This window comes from Anopheles merus, chromosome 2R (assembly GCF_017562075.2).
Source record: "Anopheles merus strain MAF chromosome 2R, AmerM5.1, whole genome shotgun sequence".
NCBI lineage: Eukaryota > Metazoa > Arthropoda > Insecta > Diptera > Culicidae > Anopheles > Anopheles merus.
Window position 1 is genome coordinate 40,490,899 of NC_054082.1, and position 22,116 is coordinate 40,513,014.

At 42.6% G+C, this 22,116-nt stretch overlaps 1 protein-coding gene across 6 annotated transcripts in view; it reads right to left on the reverse strand.

The window, feature by feature from the left end:
• LOC121588508 (tyrosine-protein kinase Fer-like) overlaps positions 1-20,133 on the reverse strand; it is a 43,624-nt gene extending 23,491 nt beyond the window's left edge. For 2 of the 6 annotated variants that reach the window (XM_041906534.1, XM_041906529.1), the window contains exons 1-3: positions 19,963-20,129; positions 11,349-11,821; positions 8,660-8,850 (exon numbers count right to left, since the gene is read on the reverse strand). In XM_041906534.1, coding sequence (XP_041762468.1) covers positions 8,660-8,850; positions 11,349-11,544 — 387 coding nt within the window. In that variant the 5' untranslated portion in view covers positions 11,545-11,821; positions 19,963-20,129. Of the gene's footprint in view, positions 1-8,659; positions 8,851-11,348; positions 11,822-19,962 lie in introns of all 6 variants that reach the window. The other 4 variants (XM_041906530.1, XM_041906531.1, XM_041906532.1 and 1 more) reach the window with 4 other exon arrangements.
• Between the last annotated feature and the right edge of the window lie 1,983 nt (positions 20,134-22,116).

Consider the following 22,116-nt stretch of genomic DNA (forward strand, 5'->3'; position numbering starts at 1 on the left):
GGGCAATGCTAGCTGAATCCAGTTCTTTTGTAACCTGTCCTGGCCTGGCCTGAATGCACCAAAACGTAGCGGTACATCACCAGCAGGACGGTGGGCGCGCGGACAAGAGTGACACTGCAGCACATGCAATAGCGTAGAACTGGTTTATGAGAAAATCAAAAGCAAAAAAAAAACGCACACAGAGACGTTTGCATCGGAAATGGGCTGCATCCAGGCAGCGGGTTGTTGTCCATCCACTGCACTGACCTGCCTCACGCGCAATCTGCTGGTGCAAGGTGAAGATCAAAGCCACCGGATTGATTGTCCCGTCTGCCCTCCCAATCAGGGTTGAGTACACAATCTCTCTCTATCTCTCTCTCTCTCCGAACAGTGACCGGTTCTTTGGTTGTACGGGACATAGCAGTGATCCCTGGCGGCGCTTCTGCTGTCGGTGCTGCTGGAATGGAATATTCGGGTCAACTAATCTGCAATTCCATTGGCCATCGGGATTGGATTTTCATTTCCACTACAAGTACCCAAGGAGATGGCACAGAAACTGTAAGGTTTCATTTTTTTATTTGTAGTACTCTTCATCATTTACCACCTGTCCTGACGCATAATGTAGTAAAATAAAGACAGGTATAAGAAATCCATCCAATTTGTTCATAAATTAGTTACGTGTGATTTAATTATCTGCTTCAGATGGGACGATGGACGGAACAGTTTTAACCTTTCAATGACTTCATCACAAGGTTTAATCGCTTTATTGCGCAATGAATGAATTGTATATTCCTTACCCTAATGTTTCTAACCCTAAAAAGCGTGTCGTGTTACACTAAATTGGCGTCATAATAATTTTCCTCAATTAAACCTGCCTCTTCTACCTTAAAAGGGGAACAAGTGCAGCTTCTTATTTCATGGATCAATGAAATGTCCAGTGCGTGTGGATAAACAACCAGCCCCAAAGAGGCTGTTTATCGTTTATCCTGGAGATAATTTATGTCATAAAAAAAATCTAACCCCAAGTCATGCCCGTGTGTTGGTCACAGTCGAGTAGAAACTCATTTCACAGCCGAATTATCCAACTGGAAGAGCAATCGAGTGGCGAAATTTATGTAGCGCGCCGAAGGCTAAGGAGTAACCGATGGGGCCCGGGTATGGTTGGTATGGATGGAAAATTTGTCAAAACCAGATGCTTCAAGCCCTGTGGAGAAACTGTACCGAAGCTCAGTTAGACAGAGAGAGGAGAGAGAGAAGAGAGAGAGAGAGAAGAGAGATAGGAGAGAGAGAGAAAGGGAGAGAAGAGCGAGAGAAAGCGAAAAGCTGCGCTGAATATCAGGCTCACACAGTTTTCCTTTCCCATCCTGCTCATTCTTCTGGAAGATGATGCTCCTCACGGTAGCTGATTGCCATAAACGAAAGAAAAACCAAACCATTTAAAAGCGCGTCGGTGGTTCTTGCCTACCCATCTTCCTCCTGCGAGGTGCTACTGCCTTGGTGTGCAAGCGAATAATTGAATAAAATTGACTAAATTGATCGGTGGGTAGAGCTGATGGAATCAGCAGATGCGGCGATAACGAAGAAGCGACAGCGAACCGTCAGGTCGGTGGTTAATTTGTGAGGCCCCGGGTGGGTTTGGGTGAATGATTAAATCATCTCAACCCTCACCACCTTCATTGCGGCTTCAATTTTCCACTCATCTTACCCTCAACCGTCGGCGAATCTTTCATCAACCGCCAGCGGTAATTTATAGTTTGCCTTACTTTGCTTGCGGTGGTCTCGTGTTTGTTTAATTTTTGGCCAGACAGCACCCAGCACCACACGTCAAATGTCACCGAAGTGACGATGGGTTACTGTGGGAGAGGCGAGAACCGATTGTGGCGAGTGTTTGGTTTTGTATACCATTTTGGGGCCATTTTCGCTCACAACTCACAACGTACTTCACATCCGACATAGTGCAGGCGGCACGTTTTCACACTTTTCCCGCTCCGCCGTTTTGCTGCTGCTATGAATTTCACCCAAGCGCAATCGAAGCGGAAAAGTGGTCTTGGCGTGGCGGCTTCCGGCACGTGGAAGGTGGCATGTAATGTTACGTTTTTAATTAAGTGGTCGAATTAAACAACCATTACTGTGACCATTATTCGCCGGAGCACTTATCACGCGAACGGTTTAAACGATACGCGTCTGCTGTGTGTTATCTATTGCTGTCCATCGACCCAGTGACCGTACAATAAATGCAGGCCCGGTGCGAAGTGAGGTGGGTGGGTGAGAAAAATGCAGCGTCTTTTCACACGCTGCCGTCGGCGATTTTTTTTCATCGTGCGCCCAGCTGAGCATTGCTGCTTCTGTTGTTGTAGGGCTCAATTTATTCGATACGCTGCTACGACCAGCGTGGGAGAATTTTGCTTGATTATGAGTGCAGGTGTAATCAAAGCTACCGAATAATGGCTGGTGAAAATAGCACAATAAATGGTACAAACATATTCATTACACGACAACATGAGCGTGATTAGGGGCTTTGGACAATTTGTAGGACACGATCGAGTTGTTTGCTACCAGCAGCGATCGTATCCATGCTTTAACTGGTTGAATTAATGCCGTGTAAAATTGTTGATTCTAATGATTGTAGGAGGCATCAAAATGCAATTTTCATGAACAATTAATTTGTTAATTTTAAATTTAAATATTTAAGATTGTTTGTAAAAAATGTCATACCTAAAACTGATTTTTTCAATTATTCCTTCTATTAGAATTTTGATATTTTCTTCATTTTCAGTTCATACAAAACCTTGATCATAATTTCGAGTAGAACACATGTAGTCTAACGGTAATTCTTAAAAAAACTAAAAACATTCTTCATTAAAAAGCACTTTTCATTATTAAATTGATGTTAGTTTATTACGAATAAATATGATGCTCTGTTGTTCCCACTTTAAATATGTAGAAAAAATAGGATAAAACGTTTCGTCAACGAGTGTTTAGTTAAGTAGGGCTTACTATCGCCTACATTTACAAAAACCAGATCCACTCAAGAGCACACAATACATGCGCCGAAGAATAGAGGGTTTTTTTTTCAGAGCAAAAGAATAGACCGAAACGCTCATTTGAATCAACAATCACCCTTAGTGTTATGATCAAATCATCTTTAAGAAAGAGTAGAAAAAACCAACCAACCCACCGCTCAACTATAAAAAAAAAAGAAAACGGAACGAAAATCATTCATTTTCCTACCACACCCTTTCTTCTCGTAAAATGCACCTTTTCATGTTGACTGACTGTTCCGATTAGCTGGCGCATTACTGTGCCCAGACCGCGCCTCTGCTGCTCCCGACTGCGGTTGAGACCGGAAAATCTGGAAACAACGTCTGGGGCCAATTTATTTGATCTTACTCGATAACGATGACGAAAGATTGGTGCCCTTTTTCCTCGGCGTTGCTCTAATTTTGAACACTGCTATTAAAAGCAGGGCAGCAGCGTTCAGATGCAGCCGAACTGTGGTGTGTTTTAGTAGCATCTGGTTTTTCCAGCTGTCAGACGCCGAACACGTAAAGTACGAGCGGGTGAAGCTGTTTTTAGATTGTTGTTTCTTTTATAATCGGGGTATTTTTTTGTTTTTCTTACGTCAATTTGATATGTGCCCTAGTTTAGGGCGCAAATGGAAAATCCATCTTTTACCAATAGCTACCTCAATATAATTTCTCTTTTTTAATCGCTCGAAGTTCCCTTTTTTACATTTCATTTTATGCAATTTGTTGTTGAAATTTTATTCAACCTTTTACCTGCATTGCAAATCAAGTTTTGTAGCAAATGAAACAAAGTTCGACCATCTCAAGCCTCCCCTCGGTTGATCAGTTACGACGGGGATGTACAGCAAAATGGCGTTCGAACGGTATTTCCCGCACGGTCAACGGAGTGTCCACTAAAATCCAATTAATATCAATTCCGTGATAATTGATGGCAATTGTTGTTCTGGAGCATTCCGTCTCGACCGTGCTCCTGCTAAGCGTGCTTTCCCAACGTCTGTGGTTCGCAGAACTCTCTCTCTCTCTCTCTCTCACTCTCTCGGTCCCGTTGGAATCGGTCGAAGAATTGGCTGTCGGTTTGTTTTTGTTTTTTTTCGGGGAACTTATCGCATAAAGGTTGTACACCATCAATGGAATGGAATGTGGAGATGCTGCTGGGCGACGAGCAACAGTCGCGCACGATGATGTACACGCAAATGGAAATGAATGGTACGTTTTGCCCATCCTGAGAGTTGGCAATGTTTCTTCATTTGCGTCAGACGTGGCAAAGAACATGGTGTACGTTCAGCGAGAAAGCGAAGGCACAAATTGTATCAATTAGGTTTTAAATAGCACGAAGTACACGAAGAAAAAAATATCGTAAAATAAATAAACACACAAATAAGGCAAACGTTTTGTGTTTTTTTTTCTTCAAATATCTTTAAAATATACCAACACACACTCACGACACGAGCTCACAAATAGCTACTTCAGCCTAAAAGGATTTGCTACACGCCCTTAGCTCTATCTTCTCATCTCTTGCCTAAGTGCTCTTTTATCAGCGAAGTACCATTACGCTGCTGGTGGAGGTGGTCATATTTTCCAGCGAAACATGCAGCCATATCGACCAACACCACCAGCACTCGACACAGCTGACATCGGCATCGGTTCTTCGGAATGCCGGGGTAGGCTCCGAACGAGTGACGTTTGTGCCAACTCGATGGCGTTGGTGTGGCTGGCACTCTTTGCCGCGGGTAATTCGGTTGATTACATTGGCATTAGGCTGGCGGCTGGCAGCTTCCGAGAATCCATTTGGTGCGCTGCACAAAGCCCTTCTTTGAGGTATCATCTATTTTTGGGGGTAATTGGCTATCATTGGGAAAGCCATTTGACCGGCCAAATAGATAGGTAACATTAGGCAGCTCGAGTGGGAAGTGTGGCAAAGCAAAGTGATAGGGTTAAACCGGGAAGGAAGCGATCGTACGGAGCAGAATGACAATGGCAAACTGGAGTATAACAACGGAACGTTATACAGGTTCAAGATACATCAAATGAATTGGTTTATGTTCATCATAAACTGAGCTGAGTGGGGATAAAATAACATTTAATCCAAAATAAACATTATTTAAAAAAAATGTACTTTTAAATGATGTCTTAAGAAAATCACAACTTAGTAGACGTGCTTTCTACAATATGCGTATTTTATTTGGCTTAGTGTCTTAGTACATATGTTTAATATACGATTCCAAATACAGTGAAATCTCTCTAAGGTGAATCTTCAAGGTGGACCGTCAGCTTAGAGAGATATTCACGTTGAGAGATTTCACTGTAACACACCTTAGTCATTGGTTGGAGAATTTATTAACAAATTCCTAAGATCATACATGGTTTGAACATAACGGTTAAGCCGATGAAGCTTGTTGTGACGAATGATAAGGACATAGTTTTTTCCTAATTAGATTTGGCATTAGTGCTAAATTTAATAATTTTCAACCCACAAGATATCCCAGAAAGACCTCAAAGATTAGTCGCCAAAAATGCTCGTTTTTCTATCTTCATTTTCGCTGCTGCACACAATAATTATTGCATCAGCCGGAACCGGACTTTCTATCGTGAGTGAGTGTGTTTTTTTTTGTTTTCGTATTGCCAACTAACACGTGTTTCGCTGTGTAATGCGTTTCTCAATACATTGTACGAACCGCGCTCACCAACCTGTGGCGTGGGGCCTTTTTTGTTTATTTATACAGTCAGCTGCTGCCGTCAGGAGGGTTGCCGATTTTGTTCATTTAATTCATCCCCACCCGCCCGCCCTGGGTGTGTATGTGTGTGTGTGTGTGGGCGTGCGAGGGCACACCCTACCACCCCTCTGTGTGATCGCTGGTACCACTAGACACACACCTACAACGTGCTAAACGTGGTCGCGAGTCTCTTTCTCCGGCTTCGAATTTGGCCACGTTCCAACCCGCGTTTGTCCGACGCGGTCTCCGTGCGAGCCATGCAAAACCGATCGGAGGGGTTGGTGGGTGTGGGTCCTGTGTCTTGCGCAAAGGGTGGAGTGTGCGCGCGCCTGCTGGCCCGTTAGCTTTGGTTCACAGGAAGGAACGATTCGATTTGCCTGACTCGGATGCGAAAAAAAACCGGTTAAGATATGGGGAAGAAGTGGGGGAAAAAAGACCCGAACCCCTCTCCCTAACCCCCAACGATTGTCAAAACGCAAATGAGCAAACAAGGCAAGGGGAAAAGGCAAGGTGATCGTGCTGATCTTGGATCTTGGATCGAGGGAGGGAGCAGGCGCTAGCAAAAGGGATAGAGAGAGAGAGAGCGAGCATTGCGTTTGTGTGCGTGCACAAAAACGGTGACCAGCGTGTGTCCGGGAGGGTGGGGGATGAAGTGAGCCGCGCGACTATCACGACCACACGACGGGTTGGCCGACCACCACCCACCCTTGAGCGGGGCGCAGCAGCTCCGGGTGACCTATAATTGGCGCTTATAAATTCGAACGCGCAGCAACATGTTTTCTTCAATCGGCCAATGGGTTGCGCTCTTTGGTCGGTTAGTGCGAAACGATTTTGGACATTTTGCACCAGAATCAGAGTGAAGGAGGACTCAAGAGAGTGCATTAGAAATAACAAAATATATCACACAACTGCTTATTTTGCCCGATGGGATCGTCCCAAAACAGCCTGTTTATCTTCAGTCTTTACCCGAAGCAACGCGTATTTCAACCATAAATACGCTTCACTTGACCTGGTCGGTCGGTGTGAGTGTTGGATTAATTGATTTGATGATTAGCCGACAGTTCAGCCGCCTTCTTTGCTCCCCCTTTTCTGCCGATGATGAGACCGATGAGGGAGGCTGTTTTGTTTTAAATTAGAAGACACGATGACGAACGACGCTCTCTGGCGGTGACGGGCAGTAGCAGAGGCAGTAGTAGCAGCTGTTACCTCCGTACGATTTATGCATTCGTTAGCTTGCTTGCTCGTTCCTACCACAAACAAACGGCCTCACACTAAGCGCACTGTGCTCAGTAGTAACATATAGGGCGGCGTACGATCGGCTATTAGAAGAACGTTTGCCCGTTTGCGTTGCTTGACTTTTGGCCCTGCACAATTGATTCCGCGAAGGCGAGGGGGGGGGGGGGGGGGGGGGGGGGGAGGGAGGAGGAGGAACGCACTCGCTGCGTGACACCCGTGAGGCGTGCAATGTATTGTGTGCCATAAAATGTTGCGCCATCCGTACCATCCGCATCGTTTCAGCGGCGAACAGAGACGTTCTTTATTTGGGTTAAATTATTCAACTTTGTTTTTGCGTTTTTTTTTATGGAAAGCTAATGCCAAAAGGTCTGCGAGTCAGCTCGTTTTCTAGTAAACCGAGATGTCATCCGAAACTGTTGGACATTGCATGCAGAGTTATCAAATTCCATTGCAATATTACTAAAACAGTATATCAGAGATAAATTTATGAAAAAAGCTCTTGAACAGTTTGTGCTTTTAACATTTTCATTAGAATTAAATGATTAATGTAGAGAAAAATATGTTTAAAGAGTCCCTCCACTTTGTATACATTAAATCACATTCAATGTAAAGAAAATCTTGGCAAAAATATGTATCATTCAGTAACAAATAAATTGGAACGGAGTACCAAAAATGGAAAACAATTTAAACATAAACGAATAATTTAAAGCATTCGCTTGCTTTATCATTATTATATTAAATAGATTTTTTAGATTTCCAACAATGAAGTAATGACAACCTCCAAAATTAGCACTAAAGCAAACGGTTCTGCAAGAGTAAGCAAACAAACGCATGTAAGTTCCATTGCTTCCAAGTGAAAGAAGAAAGGCACCAGTAAAACTCCGTCCTCTCTCCGTCGCATCACCGCATCCCGATGATGGCAGGCCGTGTTCTACATGACTCGGTCATCTGCAATAGCCACTAGTTTGTTTTTGTGTCTGTCTCTGTTCGCATGTGTGTGCCAAGACGACGCTACCACATTTTAACAACATTTTCCTCAACCAGCAGCAGCACCTACTGTTCACCATGGTTTGCTCGTTGCTCCCCGTTCAGGAGGTTGTCGTTTGTCGGTTTGCCGGCACATACTTGTGCAATGACACAACGCCCTATTTCCACTTATATCTGGCTAACCGAGTCAACTTGCCACTCGGACAGGTTTATCATATTAGAACAACACCCCATTTATTATCTGTTTCGTGCTTACAGTGCAGCATTGTGCTTATTTTAACCTACACCATCATTTATCGTCACAGTATGTTTGTACCTAATAATGTACAGGTACAAAAAAGGTATAAAAGGTTGTTAGAACAATCCACAACTTCCGCATGGAGTGATCTAGGCTGACCCAACACTGACCCAATTTTTGTGTAGCCTGATTCTGGACCGTGCATGCTCCAGACGTATTTCATTTGCTATGCTATTTTGGTTGCTAATAATGCAGTTGCACGACATGGCATCGACGTTTGACGTAAAAAGGTCAACATATGTGTGTGTTGGTGTATCTTTTCTAAATTATGCATTATCAAGCCACAAATAGGATTGTTTGCTTTTGCCGGTCCCTTGTGAGCACACCACATTTGTACAATAGCACAAGTACAACATTAACATGACATTTTACCCGTTTTCACACAGCACCAACGAACGCTCTGCTAAATCAATACTTACATGGCTGAACTGGGTGGCGATTTTGGTGTGCTCCTCCTGGTACTGCTTTCTGACGCGTCGCTTTTCCTGGTACAGGCTGGCCAGCTTCTCGTGACAGACCGTTTCCAGCTGTTCCGCGTTGGTGCGAATTTGTTTGGCCGTATGGTCCAATTCTTCCATGAAGCTTCGCCACGCTCGCATTACGTGACTTCCTGTGTTCCGGTTTGTTTGCGGGCACAAAGGCGCGGAAAAGAAATGGATAAATAAATATCAGATGCTGAGCAACATGGTTTACTGTTGGAGTGTTTAATTATGGTGGCTAAATGATACATATTTGCTAGTTATCAAGGTTCATTATCATTATCATAAAATTGTACATTTTTTACCAAGAATTGCAAGCATGATAGGCATTGCAAACGCGAAGAAGCATGTTGAGGTGGTAATAGGTTCCGCTTGTTTAAATTATTAGATTAGATTAGACTAGTTAATATAACACAAATCACATATCTAGATTGTTTAATTAATCTGCAACAAGACATTATTGCCTAAGCGTTTGCATCAAGATTTTTTTATGGACGGCTTTGCCTTATTGCTGTTTGCATCAAGATTAGATTAAACTAATAAAAAATAAATAAAAAAGAGCAAAATAAATACAAAAAATGCAACCAACATTACAACAACAACTAAAACTATATCTACAAACTAACACCAATTATCCCTTAAATTGCAAAACAGATCTAACTCGCACATAGAGGAAAATGTTTGAGTGTGGTTACGGATTCGATGAGTTGCATAAATTTATGTTTATATCATTCGCCAAAAACCCCACTGTCGTTTGCCCCTGGCCGTTACCCTTCAATTGCGCGCCAAATGTGTTTGTTTAGTTTGTTGGTATACATTTAATATTCACCGCAAACCCCATTTGCAGGCATGCGTGAGGCTTTGTTGCATTAGCGAGGTATAAAAAATAGAAACCTTCAAAACGGACAATGTATTCAAATTACATGAGACAATGCCAGGGAAATTTTTTTTTTGGGAGAGCAGGTGCTATACATTGACGGAGGTTTTAGGTAGGGAGAAAGAGAGCTCTTCGCGTTTGCTAATTTCTATCAAATTTGGTTCTTTTTTTAATCATTAGGCAGTTAAATTCGGCACCAAACAAATAATGGTTCTTTGTTATTGGATGGTGTGGTATTAATTCACTATTTTATACAACAAATGTTACTGAACAGCCACAGATACGAAGGTGGCTGCTATTTTTAGAATGGTAAACAATTGTACGTGGCTATAAACTTTGCTGCTGCAAATTGGAAGCAAACATAAAACAGGAAAAGCTTCCCCACTACCACCGGGCATCGTTTGAATCATGGATCATGGAGCTGTAATTTCGGTTTCCGCAAATTTCTTTAATTACAAACCAAAACACACACATGCAACCAACGGTTGAGAGAGAGTGAGAGAAAAATAAAACAACCCAAAAATAACATCCAAACGCGTGGCTCACATTATTGTGAGATAACTGAAGTGTGTGCGTATAGAGCGTGGATGAAATTGCATGTATAAAACGCACGCAAGTGGAAAAAATACAGGATGAGAAAAAGGTTAAAAGAGAGAAAGAGATAGAGAGATAAAAAATCTTGCTGGCCAGTACGACCATGAACAGGACGGCACAACGATCGTGGCCAAAATAAACATTTAAGCTCGGAGCGTTCGCAAAGAAGAAGCATTCTAATCGAAGAACCGTTCGGTTCAGTTTAAAGTGCTGGCAAAACATGAGCGTCGAATGCAAGCGAAAGTTTTACGTTCCCCAATCTCCCACTCTTCCGCTCTTCGAGCAGGTGGTTAATCCTCGGCCAGAGTTCCCTTTCGATGCTTGCTTTACGCATCTCGCTTCCCGAAAGTATCACCCGTTAAACTAAAGGTGAAAAACGAAAGACAACAATTGGTAGACACGCATCGGGACACACTCACACACACACAAACACACATTATCGCTGCACGACCATGGTGGAATGATGATTTAAAATGAATTCCACGCAATGGTGCGTGATTGAAGGTGTGCTGTAAAACAGGGTGAAATAAAGCCAAACTTTTGCCATGCACACACACACACACACACACACACACACACACACACACACAAATAGACGCATGCATGGTTGATAGAAAATTGGAAAAAGGAAATAAAACCGAGCGCAGGAAGCAAAAGCGAGAGCGGCATTAGTAAAAGCTTGCTGGCTGTGATCGTGGCTTTGCCGGTCTTTGGGACGTGGGAACGTTCCGAAATGTGTGTTGCTAGCGGAACAAGCTCCAATGTGGAGGGTTTAAAACACACACACACACACACACACACACGTGTGGAAGGGGGTAAGTATCAATTTCCGGAATTGTTTATGTGATTCATCAATTTGGCAAACAATTCGTATGAATAATGGTTCCATTTTCGCACTCAGGTGGAATTTGAACAATGATGAAAAAAACATGATACAGATTTTAAACTAGGTACATCATATCGTTGGTTATATCGTGCTTCAAACAATCCTCATTAGCAGTGAAAGAAAAATCATAATTCAATTGTATATTCATCAACAAACCATCAACCTGCTTAAATAAACGCATAAATCAACGGCAAAAGCATGGAGGCGCCCAGTATATGATACATAATGAAAGTATTAGTTCTTACTAATGGCTGTATTTGAAGATCACTTACCTTGCAGATCATCTGAGCGATCGATTTTGAGGCCTTGCTGGGTGACGGCCGCCAGTGATACGGCGTACTCGCGATCGCACTTGGCCTTCTGCGCCAGGCAGCGCTTCATCGTTTCGAGCAGCTTCAGCTCGGCCTCCTGCCGGTTGAGCAGCGCATCGTGCGCCGCCCGCCCCTGCAGGGCGGACGAAAAGCCCATCGCGAGCGGCTGCGGTTTTGCTGTTTGGGGTACCGACGTTTCTCGGCAAAACCCCGGAAGAAACGGTTTCGACCGTCTCCTAGCTACTCGATCGATTGGCACTTCTAAATATCACCGAAGCTATCTCCCGCTACCTCGAATACGCTACACCACACACACACGGACACAAAACGCACTATAGAATGCACACGCGATGCTTGCTACGAAATAGCGATAGACGGATGAGAGCTACATAAAAATCACTGGGCACTGTTTTTACTGAGGTATATTATTGAACCTGCGTTTAGAAATAATAAGGATAAATGTGAGACACAAATTCGAACGGATTTTCACGTAGCACAATTTTCTCACAAACTAGAATATTCTATAAACATTATGTCCTCTTCACATTAACCCATAGTGAACGTTTTCGTCAGGAACTTTGAACATAGAAACACAACGCAACGAAGAGCTTGCGCAGTCCTTTGCGCACGATTGAAACTAAAGACGACGCTCTACACTAACCAACATACTCAGAGGAACTAAACGGGGTTGTACATTTCATCGATGTTATATTCTTTCAGTGATCTCGCTTTTTAGCTACATGAAAAATCTCTAGCCTGTCACGTGTTAAGTGCAGTAACTTTATAAATTTTGAAACATGTTGCATTAAAAAGGTATACTGCACACTTCTTTAAAATCAAAAGCCAACAGCCAAAAAGGAATCAGAGAAATTCCTCAAAGAAGATTAATTTATTGTATTGATTTTACTGTTACTCAATTGAAGTGTTTCTAGTAATCAATTTAAGTTTGATTATAGCTAGAGTAATTTAGATCGTTTACTGCCAAAATATCACTTCGTTTTGGAATATTGTAATGCTTATTTTGATCATTGAATGTTTGTTTCATCGCGGCGTTAGTCTGGTTGCCCCAAAATTGAGATCTGCAAAGAGAAAAAAGAGAATGTAATTGTTAGAACTATGGTACACATTCTTAAAATATTACACATTCTTAGCTAGTGGTGTAAGATCAGATCCGGATTCGTTAAAATGATCCGGATCAGTAAATTGAGCGAGTGAAACATGCATCAGTTTTTGAAATATTCGGATCATCGCTTCCTCGAGAGTAACAAAGGCGATTGCTCGAATGCGCCAAATCAGCAAGTGAGCAGGTTTTATTTTTCGGATCATTATTCTTCTTTCTTTAGATATCAGATCAGACATATCTTACGCGTGTGTGATTGTTTATACCAAAACGGAACGTATGGAGAAATCTGCGTGCGAGGTGTCAATTCCATATAAAAATTGACACCTTCACTCTTTTGCGCTAATCGTGTAGATGCAGCTTTAGCGATATGTTTAGCGTATGGTCCACTCGACAATGACGATGAAAATATAACTGACTATCTCGTTCGCTCGTTAATACGTACTGTATCTCTTCGCCTCGTGATTCCTGTAATGTTTTGGGTCCTTTCAACGTTTTATTCACCGTTTCCCATATATTTTTGTATAGTTTTCTCATAATTTTGGTATCATCCTATTGGACATTTATACAATCCAATTTGAAAAAAAATGGGTAGCGCTCAGTAAATTGTGGGAACTAGCTAAAAAAATATGGGAACCATCCAAAATTTGTTCGGAAACAATCTATAAACCTTGGTAGAGTCCTGAGATGTTCTCATTTCTCTTTGACTCCAGATTTAGCATTAACTGACAGGTTTAGCAGAGAACGAACGATTGAATGATTGATCCGATCAAATGATCCGGATCATCTTTATGAATGAACTCGAACTGAGCTGACCTTCAAAAAGACCCGTTTATAACACCACTATTCTTAACGATTTTGAAACATTTATTTGAAATGAACGTATTTTAAGTTGTAATTTGATACAAAAAAAAACAAATGGAAAACAGTTTAATAAAGTCTATTGTTTTATATTCAATTAGTTTTAGCAGATATCGAAGGGAGATATTCGCAGTTCGGAGGAGATATATAGATTTCTATCTAGAATGTCTCCTACATACATATCTCTTGCATTTCTGCCGTAGGTCCAAAACTGACGTTGGTTTTGAGTGCCTTAAATGACTCCAAACAGACGTCACAATGTACGCGATTGGAAGTAAGTTAACGGCAATCACGGTCAATTGAAATCTCATCCACACTCGTTCAGAATTTGCTCACAATTGAGCAAATTGAAGACATCTAGCTAAACAGAAACTCGTCGCTAAAAGTATCAAGGGCAGTCGACAGTAGTCTTTCAACAACTGTAGTAAGCAATGTAAAAGGTTTTTTTTTTAAATTCCTTAACACATAAATAACAATAATGCTTGCCTAGCAGCCAAACGTGGGTTCAAGCCCCAAATGGACCGTGCCGCCATACGTAGGACTGACTATCCTACTATGGGGGGATCAATAAGTCACTGAAAGCCAAACCCACAAGTGGGTGCAGGCAGGCCTTGACCGGCAACGGTTGTTGAGCCAAAAGAAGAAGAAGAAGCAGCCAAACGATAACAGTAATAAACGCAACACAGTGGATCATTGTTCTTTGGCGACGGGCTCGGCTGGAATCATGTTGCATGCTGGCCGCAAAACTGGATCAGGCGGATATGCTTCATTACCGGACCGATGCCAATGCTCGCAAAATCACCAAACTGGTTATCGATGATAATGGAATACACATCATGCATTAATCGATCGGGAAAACCGGTTGAGCCAATGGTTGGTGGGCATGTATAAATTGTGGCATCTTTTACTTATTGCCTGTCCGCACGATCGAAACCTATTGCATCTTATATTGCCTAATGCTACATGATGTGGTGAACCATTTTGTAATCATGTTTAGAGAATTCAATCAATCGGCTTTTCCTAGAACAAAAAAAGTACGAAAAAAGTAGATGGAAAAACGTTTCTTATCTTGGAAAAACGCAATATCAAGAAACCTAAAGGTATAAATCCATCATTATCATATCCTCAAAAAGGTATTAGACAAATAAATGAAATTCTCTTATAAACTCAAATATCTAGTACAGTTGTAATTCATCGGACGAGCAGCCAAACGATACCTCTTTAAAGATTCTTTCTGTACTTTGCTCTTTAGCACAATAGTGCATGAAAGTTTACATTTGTTTACATTCAGCCTCAATTTTTAATTTCATTGTTGTTTTACTTATAGTTCTTCTTTCCTGTTTTCTTTACTATTCCCGTAGCGTACCCTACACCTTTGATTCCCTCTCTTCTTCACACGCGAAGTTACACACTCCAAGCGTCTGTCTCAGTGCAGTGGTTCTCGTTGCACCGGGACCCTGGAACAACGGACGATTAAAGGTGTACTTCAACACGAACACCAATCCCATACCCATGTACGTATCTTGGGGGGCTTCGTTCTGAAACAAAGCAGACCATAAAATATGTTGCCTCCCCACCACATAAGCGAGCAAAAGGAAGCAGCAAGAAGAGCGAAAAGGCAGGAACAAAACACACCACAACAGAACGGGTTGTGAGCAGCACTACTCCATGCAGCAAACAAACATCACTGGGTGTCTCTGTCGACGATCATAACAAGAGCCTACCTCCCCACGTAAGAGAGAAATGCTTCAATCGTACACTTGAAGCCGAAATTTAAGTAGCGAAAAGAGCGAGCGCATACAAGTGGTATAGCGTTTTACTGGCGGTCAGTAGTTTTGGTACTCATGTAAGTAGGGCCTAGGCAGAACCATTTTTCTTCCCCGTCAGCTTCTTCTGGAGTACGTTATTCTTCCACGGACTGTTCGGCGGACTGTTTGGGAGTATTGGCTTCTTATTGCAAAAAAAGAAAACAGGAATCAAGCTACCTGTTGACGCATTCATCCCAGCTTCATCATCTTCATCATTATCCTACGGATGACTGCTGGACGTACACATCAAGCAGGGTAGCAAGGAAGAAGCCCACCGCAGGCAAGCAACGTTTTATGCTGGGAAATCAAGCCTCCATAAGCTGTCCATCATCACTTCTTGTTCCACTCCCTACACGACCAACTGTAATTATTGACAGCGAAAACAGGTTTACATGGCAAACATGGTGGGATGTGGAGAGGCCGCCAATACTGCCCTGCAACAACTCCGACCCTTCGTTTCAAAACGGTCCTCCTCTTTGATGTTACAAATTGTAAGTGTGCTGGCAAACACTAAATCAATATAGACACATGCACACACACACCGCACATCGCACATCGGGACAGCTGTCCCTCGGATCTCGGTCTGATAAGCCGATGATAAGGGAAGCTTTTAAAAGACTGCTACCGTTACGGTATGTATGCGTTATCATCGCGTTCTCTGTCCCTCCCCGGGCGGCCGAAGAAACCCGTTCATTCATTTTATTTCAACAGATCGGGATTCGACGAGCTCTTTGCGCGAGGGTTTGCGTACGGTTTGGCGACACATTAACGCCCTACTGTCGCGTGGAGCAGAACGAGAATGCACCGTTAAAGTGCAGCTTAGGTGTGTGAGTGTGTGTATATTGTTACGCAGCGAAGCATAAAGATACGATCGTAATGGCGTTGTTGGTAATGTGATTTAGAAGATTCTATTTCATGGATTAACGCCAGATTGTTTTTCAACCTCAACTCCAATCTACTTGTTGACACGAAATTAAGCGGATGTTGAAGAAAGAGATTTACTCTAAAATCTAAAATTATAAAATGAATGGCGTTGTTACGTCACTATGGAGAGATAAATAGCTTCATTAAAGACATTGATACGGACATTCATGTATTGAAGAGACCGTTACAAAAGCAGCAGTTCGTTCGCAGATAAAGGCAGCAGGAAGTGCGTCTGCATTAATGCTAATACTTTCACACGAGCTGCGCGATTTGTGCGTTTTTTGTTTGTGTTTTGTTTCTGCTTTTGCGGTCACATAGTGTGCACCCCCTCCCCACCATGTCGTGTGATCGGGGCGCGCGGGATCAGGTTGGCAGCCAGTGGGCCTGAACAGGATGACACCGATCACCAGCACCATTTCGCTCCATTCGCTCCCGAACAAAACGGCCCAATCCGTTCATATGTGGAAAGAGGGGCGCACGCCGAAGCTCTCTGGCAGGTTTTGATAAGCTTCGAGCCGCTCCAACGACAATAGGAGAGCAACTTCCAAATGGCGCGGTGCACTTTCTCTCCCTCCCCTCCCTCCCTTCCTCCCTTATCCATTTCCTTGTCATGGTTGTGATTGACTCCACGCAAACGAACGAACGTGTTGGTGCGTGGATCGATGACGACGATGATGATGATGATGTGCTAAAGTTGCACTTTTGTCCACACAGCTACTCGCACACTAGCGAGCCAGCCCAGGCCAGCGCCAGTGAATTGTGTTATGTGGCTTTATTTTATTTTTATTATGTTGTTTCTTTTTTACCCTTCCTTTTATTTGTGTGTTATGTTCGTGAGTTCCGCCGTATCCGCCACCCCGTGTTTTCGTACCTTGCCCCCCCCCCCCTTTCTTCCTCCTTGCCTTGTCCCTGCCGAACCGAAAACCGGTTGGGCCAAACAGGGTGGCCAACATCACGACGATGACGACGACGACGACGACGATGACAACGACACACACACACACACACAGTGACTTGGTTGGGGTCGTGGGGATGCATTCGTCGCCCGTACTGCCAGCGAACGGAGGAAATTCGAACCCGTGGAATCGCATACGCGCAAACACACACGCGTATGAAGTTTCCACTCCCCGGGCAGACAGGGACGGACGTTGAGTGGACGTGGAGAAGCTTGAGGCGAATGGGAGCGAGCGTCTCGCGGGTGCTGGGAAAGTGAAAAAGATTCTAATTTGTGCTTCCACTTGCACGATATCCATTTTTAGTCACACTGCCATTGGTTTGGAACGAGCAAAGGAAAGAGCAAATCGGAACGAACGCGCTGCAACCGACAAAGGAAGATTCGGCGAAGGCGACGCGATCATTTCTAAACTCAAATCTACATTTGATCAAACAGCTTGTTCGCTGATCAAACCACTGCTCTGTGTTCGTTTTTGCGAACAATAAGGATCCCAACATAATTTGACATTCGATCTTGACACAAGCTAAGTGGCGAAACACACTTAGTTTGGCATCATTCTCTAATAGTTTAGAATCATTTCAACAATTGATTTGAAATGGTTTAGAAATGCACTCATCTATCCTAATTATCTCAACATGTTCCTACGTTTTGTCACAATCTCATGCTTTGTTGCCATTTTGTTTAAAATATTGAAATATTAACACCTTTTTCAATGCTTCATTAGAACTGGAACAAGATACGGTCGATTAAAATTCCGTTTCGAATGTTGTTTGGACAGCTGTTTGAAGTGATCTATATCATAAAAAACGACAACTCAATTGAAACAATTTTACTGCTCTTTCATTTCGGAACTTATCACTTTTATGTCGTGGCTCAAAATTTGATTAATTCTTTCAATCTTCAACCAAAGTTTTATCCTTTCAAATGAATTTTCCTTTTTTCGAATTCCTTTCAAAACGTTTGAAAACAAAACAAAGCGCTCAAAACCTTCAAACCTTTCCTTAAGACAGAAATAAAAAAAAATGCAAAAAATCCAGTTCCAACACCAGCAGCAGCAGTACTGGCTCTGTTTAAGCGCTTCATGGTGCAAAAACGAAGCTGTAGGGTTTTCCCCATAATCGAACATTTGCGTTGAAGCTGCCTTGGTAATATGATTGGCCATTTAAACAGACCGAACCTCATTCTAAGCGAGAAGCAGCCTTTTCTTTCTCTTTTCCCTCGATCTTACTCCCTCGGTGTGCATTGGATAAGAGAATTAAGCTATTGTAGATCTTTAACGCCAGCACATAGCAACATAGCAGCACACAAAGCTACGCACAAATCATCGATCAGCTTCGATCGCGGTGTGATCGGCATCGGGCATGGGGGGCAGGCGTAACGATTTCCAGCCGCCTTTTTCTTCTTCTTATTCTTCTTCATTTGCTAAAAACCATAGAAACACCAATGTGTTCTGCGCGTTAGTAGCAACAGCTATGAACGAGAACATATTCCACACACTCCCTCCCCATCCCCCGATTGGGCCGTCGCCCAATGTTCTTCGACGACCACCACCGTCTTCTCAACACGTACACAATCATAGCAAGCGACACACACACACACACACGCACGTGCAGAAGGGAGCAAGCAGTGCGATGTTATGGAGCCAGAAACAGGTTTTCTGATGTTTTGCGCTTTCTTCTTCACCTGGATTTCGTTCTCTCTTCGCCTTTTGGGTCGACGCGCCGAGAGCTAACACACACACACACACACTCACATACACACACGGTACAACCAGTAAAAGATTTCGGTGTTTCGCCTCCCGTGAGACGGCGGCCAGAGCCGTCGTCAGCCTCCTCTAAACAGCCGTGTGGTCAGCGGCGACAGGCAGACAGAGACAGCCAAAGAGGGAAAGAGAGATCGAGAGAGAGAGAGAGAGAAAGGGCAGAGATGGATAGAAGCGATTGCTTTGTTGTTTTTGGTTCATCGGTGCGCCGTTTTGGGTGGTGTTTTTGTTGTCTTTGCGCTTTGCTGCTTTGGACCGTCGCTTGGACCCGTCGTTGCCTGTGGGGGGCAAAACATGGTCAGGAAGAGTTGGATGTTGTGCGTCGTCGTTGCCGTTGTCGTTGTGTTGAGAAAGAAAGACGAGAAACCGGAATGAAAACGGGATAGGATGCAACGAAAACAACAAGCCCCCCTTCGCATTGCTGCATTTCCCTTCTCCTTTTCACCTGAAATGCGACAATGCGCCTGAAAGCGAACGCATGCGGGGGGAGAGTGGAGAAGGCGAAAGGTCGCAAAAATCGCGACCACCGCAGACAGTTGTGATTTAAATTTGCGTGCAGCACACCGAACCGTTTCTCACTCACCTGTGTATGTTAATCGCAATACTGGTGCGCCGCAAAAGGGAACAGGTTTATGCGGCAGGTTGATATATGTTACGGAAGGTAGGGTAGCACTAGCACCAAGCACCTCTCCCCAGGTAAAGAAGCCGATCTTCAGCTTCACACGAAAGGAGGGTGATAACTCTTTTGGGCCCGTTCACGCATACACGCTCGATCGTCGAATCCACACAAATCTTCACAAATCGGCACAGGAGGAGATGGCCATAATCAAACACAAAACACAACTGCATTTGCCCTCTACGACACGGATGTGTGCAGACACATTTTAGCTTCTTGGTATCTTTTTTTGCACGCCTTTATCGCCTCTTAAAATCATGAACACACACGCACATACGCACACACTGTCACCATGCACACCTTTCGGTAAGGCACCGCAGGATAGGGCAAACAACAAACGCACTGCACACACGTACGACGAACCGATCGCCGCGGGTGGCAAAGAGAGGAAATAGACACACACGCACACACACACATACACACTCGCATAAACACAGTCCTGCCCGCGAGTCGAAAAAGAAAGCCTTACCGTGCAGCCGCGAGAAAACACACAGAACGCACTTCACACCCCCTTGTGTGTGTGTGTGTGTTGGTGTGTGAGAGAGTTGGTGTACCTGGGTGGGACAACAGAAATGCCGCGCCGGCATTTACGGGGAAAGGGAGCGATTGATCACGTACCACGTTCACGCGCGCCCGTTGCTTTGTGAATGAATGAATGGGGCGCTCGGGCCCGAGAGCAGAGCGACAAACATCGGGATCGGTTTGCAAACCACCCCTTCGCACAGTGGGAGAAAGTTGGGGTGAGTGTTGGACAGAAATAATTTCAATGTTGCGCTATTTTTCGCATGCAATTTGGTCTAATGTTTGAGCAATGTGCATGTTAATTGTAGGTTTTCGTTCGCTTTTTTATTAATATTGCAATATTTGCTAAAATGAGCCTAAAATTAAAAAAGAATGTCATTTAGAAATTGACATATTAAAATATATTCTTGTTTCAATTTAGGATTCTAAAAAGTTCAATGATTAATCAATGAAGATCATTTTAAATCATATAAAAAGCAATCTGGTTTTCTGGATTTCTGTTTTTCTCACCATTTGACTCCGAAGCTTTTTCCACTATGAATCGTCATCATCATCGTCGGTTTCGTTAAGCTTTCGTTGAAATGAACGTGCAGTGTGCAAGAACGAGATGGCATATCTAATATCGTCTTGCTAGAGCGAGTGGGCTAGCGTGAGAGTGAGAAAGTACGAACAAAACAAAATGTGAGAGGCAAATTACTTTCGCTCTCTCCAATATTGGCGTCCTGCACACTTTTATTTTGATTTCAATTTAATAGGAATATAAACACGTGATCACTCAATGAAATAGGATTTTTTTAGTAGATTTCTCCCAATAGGTTAGTACAATAATGATGGTAATAATGATAAAAGGGTTTTGGTACCGTGTAGTAGAATATGTGTGAAGATTATTTTGTTATTTTCTTCTTTAACTAAAACAAACGCATATTGTATAATAAATACAGGCGGTCCCCGAGATACACGGTTAATGGGGACCGAAAACAGCCGCAAAATACCGCGTATCTCGAATTTCCGCGTAAGTCGAATCTCGTGATTTCCCGCCAAAATAACACTAATTTTCGTGCAATTTTGCAAGTAGGGGTTTTTTAAGCCTCCAAATTAATTATTTGATATGTTTCTACTGAATTGAACAGTTTTAAGCCATTTGAAATGGTATTTCACATTCAATCAATACGGAAATTATTTGGTATTTCACAATGGATGTGTCAAATCAGTACAATTTGCTCAAAGAACTGTCAAATTTGGAAAACCGCATATCTCCGAATCCGCGTATAAGAGGTACCGTGTATCTCGGGGACCGCCTGTACAACAATTTTGAAGAATATTGAACGAACGAGTTCTATTATTTTTGTCTTAAAAATAAGAAAAACGAAGATGAAGAAAGGCTATGATTCTTCTAACAACATGAAACAAGAAAAGTGTAAATATGAAGTGTTGAAAACTTGTAGTGTTTTGGTAGACACACATGGCTTCAAGAAATGAAACTGTTGTTTAAAAATGATAAAAGAGATTTAAAATCAAGAGACATGTCAATGTTTTACTTGGAGTTTGGAATTGGAAGAGCTATAGAAATGTATTTTCAAATGGAATTTAAAAAATGGTGCTTCATGCAACAATCATGCATCCGAATTGTGTGTAATTTTGAAGAATTTCTGCTGTTATCTGTTCATTCTATTCGACTTTAACCATTATTTCTATAGCCACCTATCCGGGTGTGTTTTGCTCATTAATTTTATAATAACTTTTTATTGGAGATTCAATTTGATCCCAAATTTTTATAATGCCTAGAATTACATGTTTTGAAATAGTGATCCAAAAATCAGAATAAAAAAATTATGTACTTTTAAAAATATATCTATTTATACCGCTTACTTGTATATCCGCCTACCCGGTTAGGTAATACATACAATAAGGAGATTTAATTTCGGTTTAGTCGTAAATTTTATAATAATATCTATAACAATGCGTATATAGGTTTGGTCACAGATACGAAGGTTAAGCGTACTACAATTCAAAAATCAAAATTTCTGTAGACTAAAACAAAAACTCTTCCACCAAAAAAAAAAGGCAATCCATCGCTCAAATCACACATCGATTAAAATGA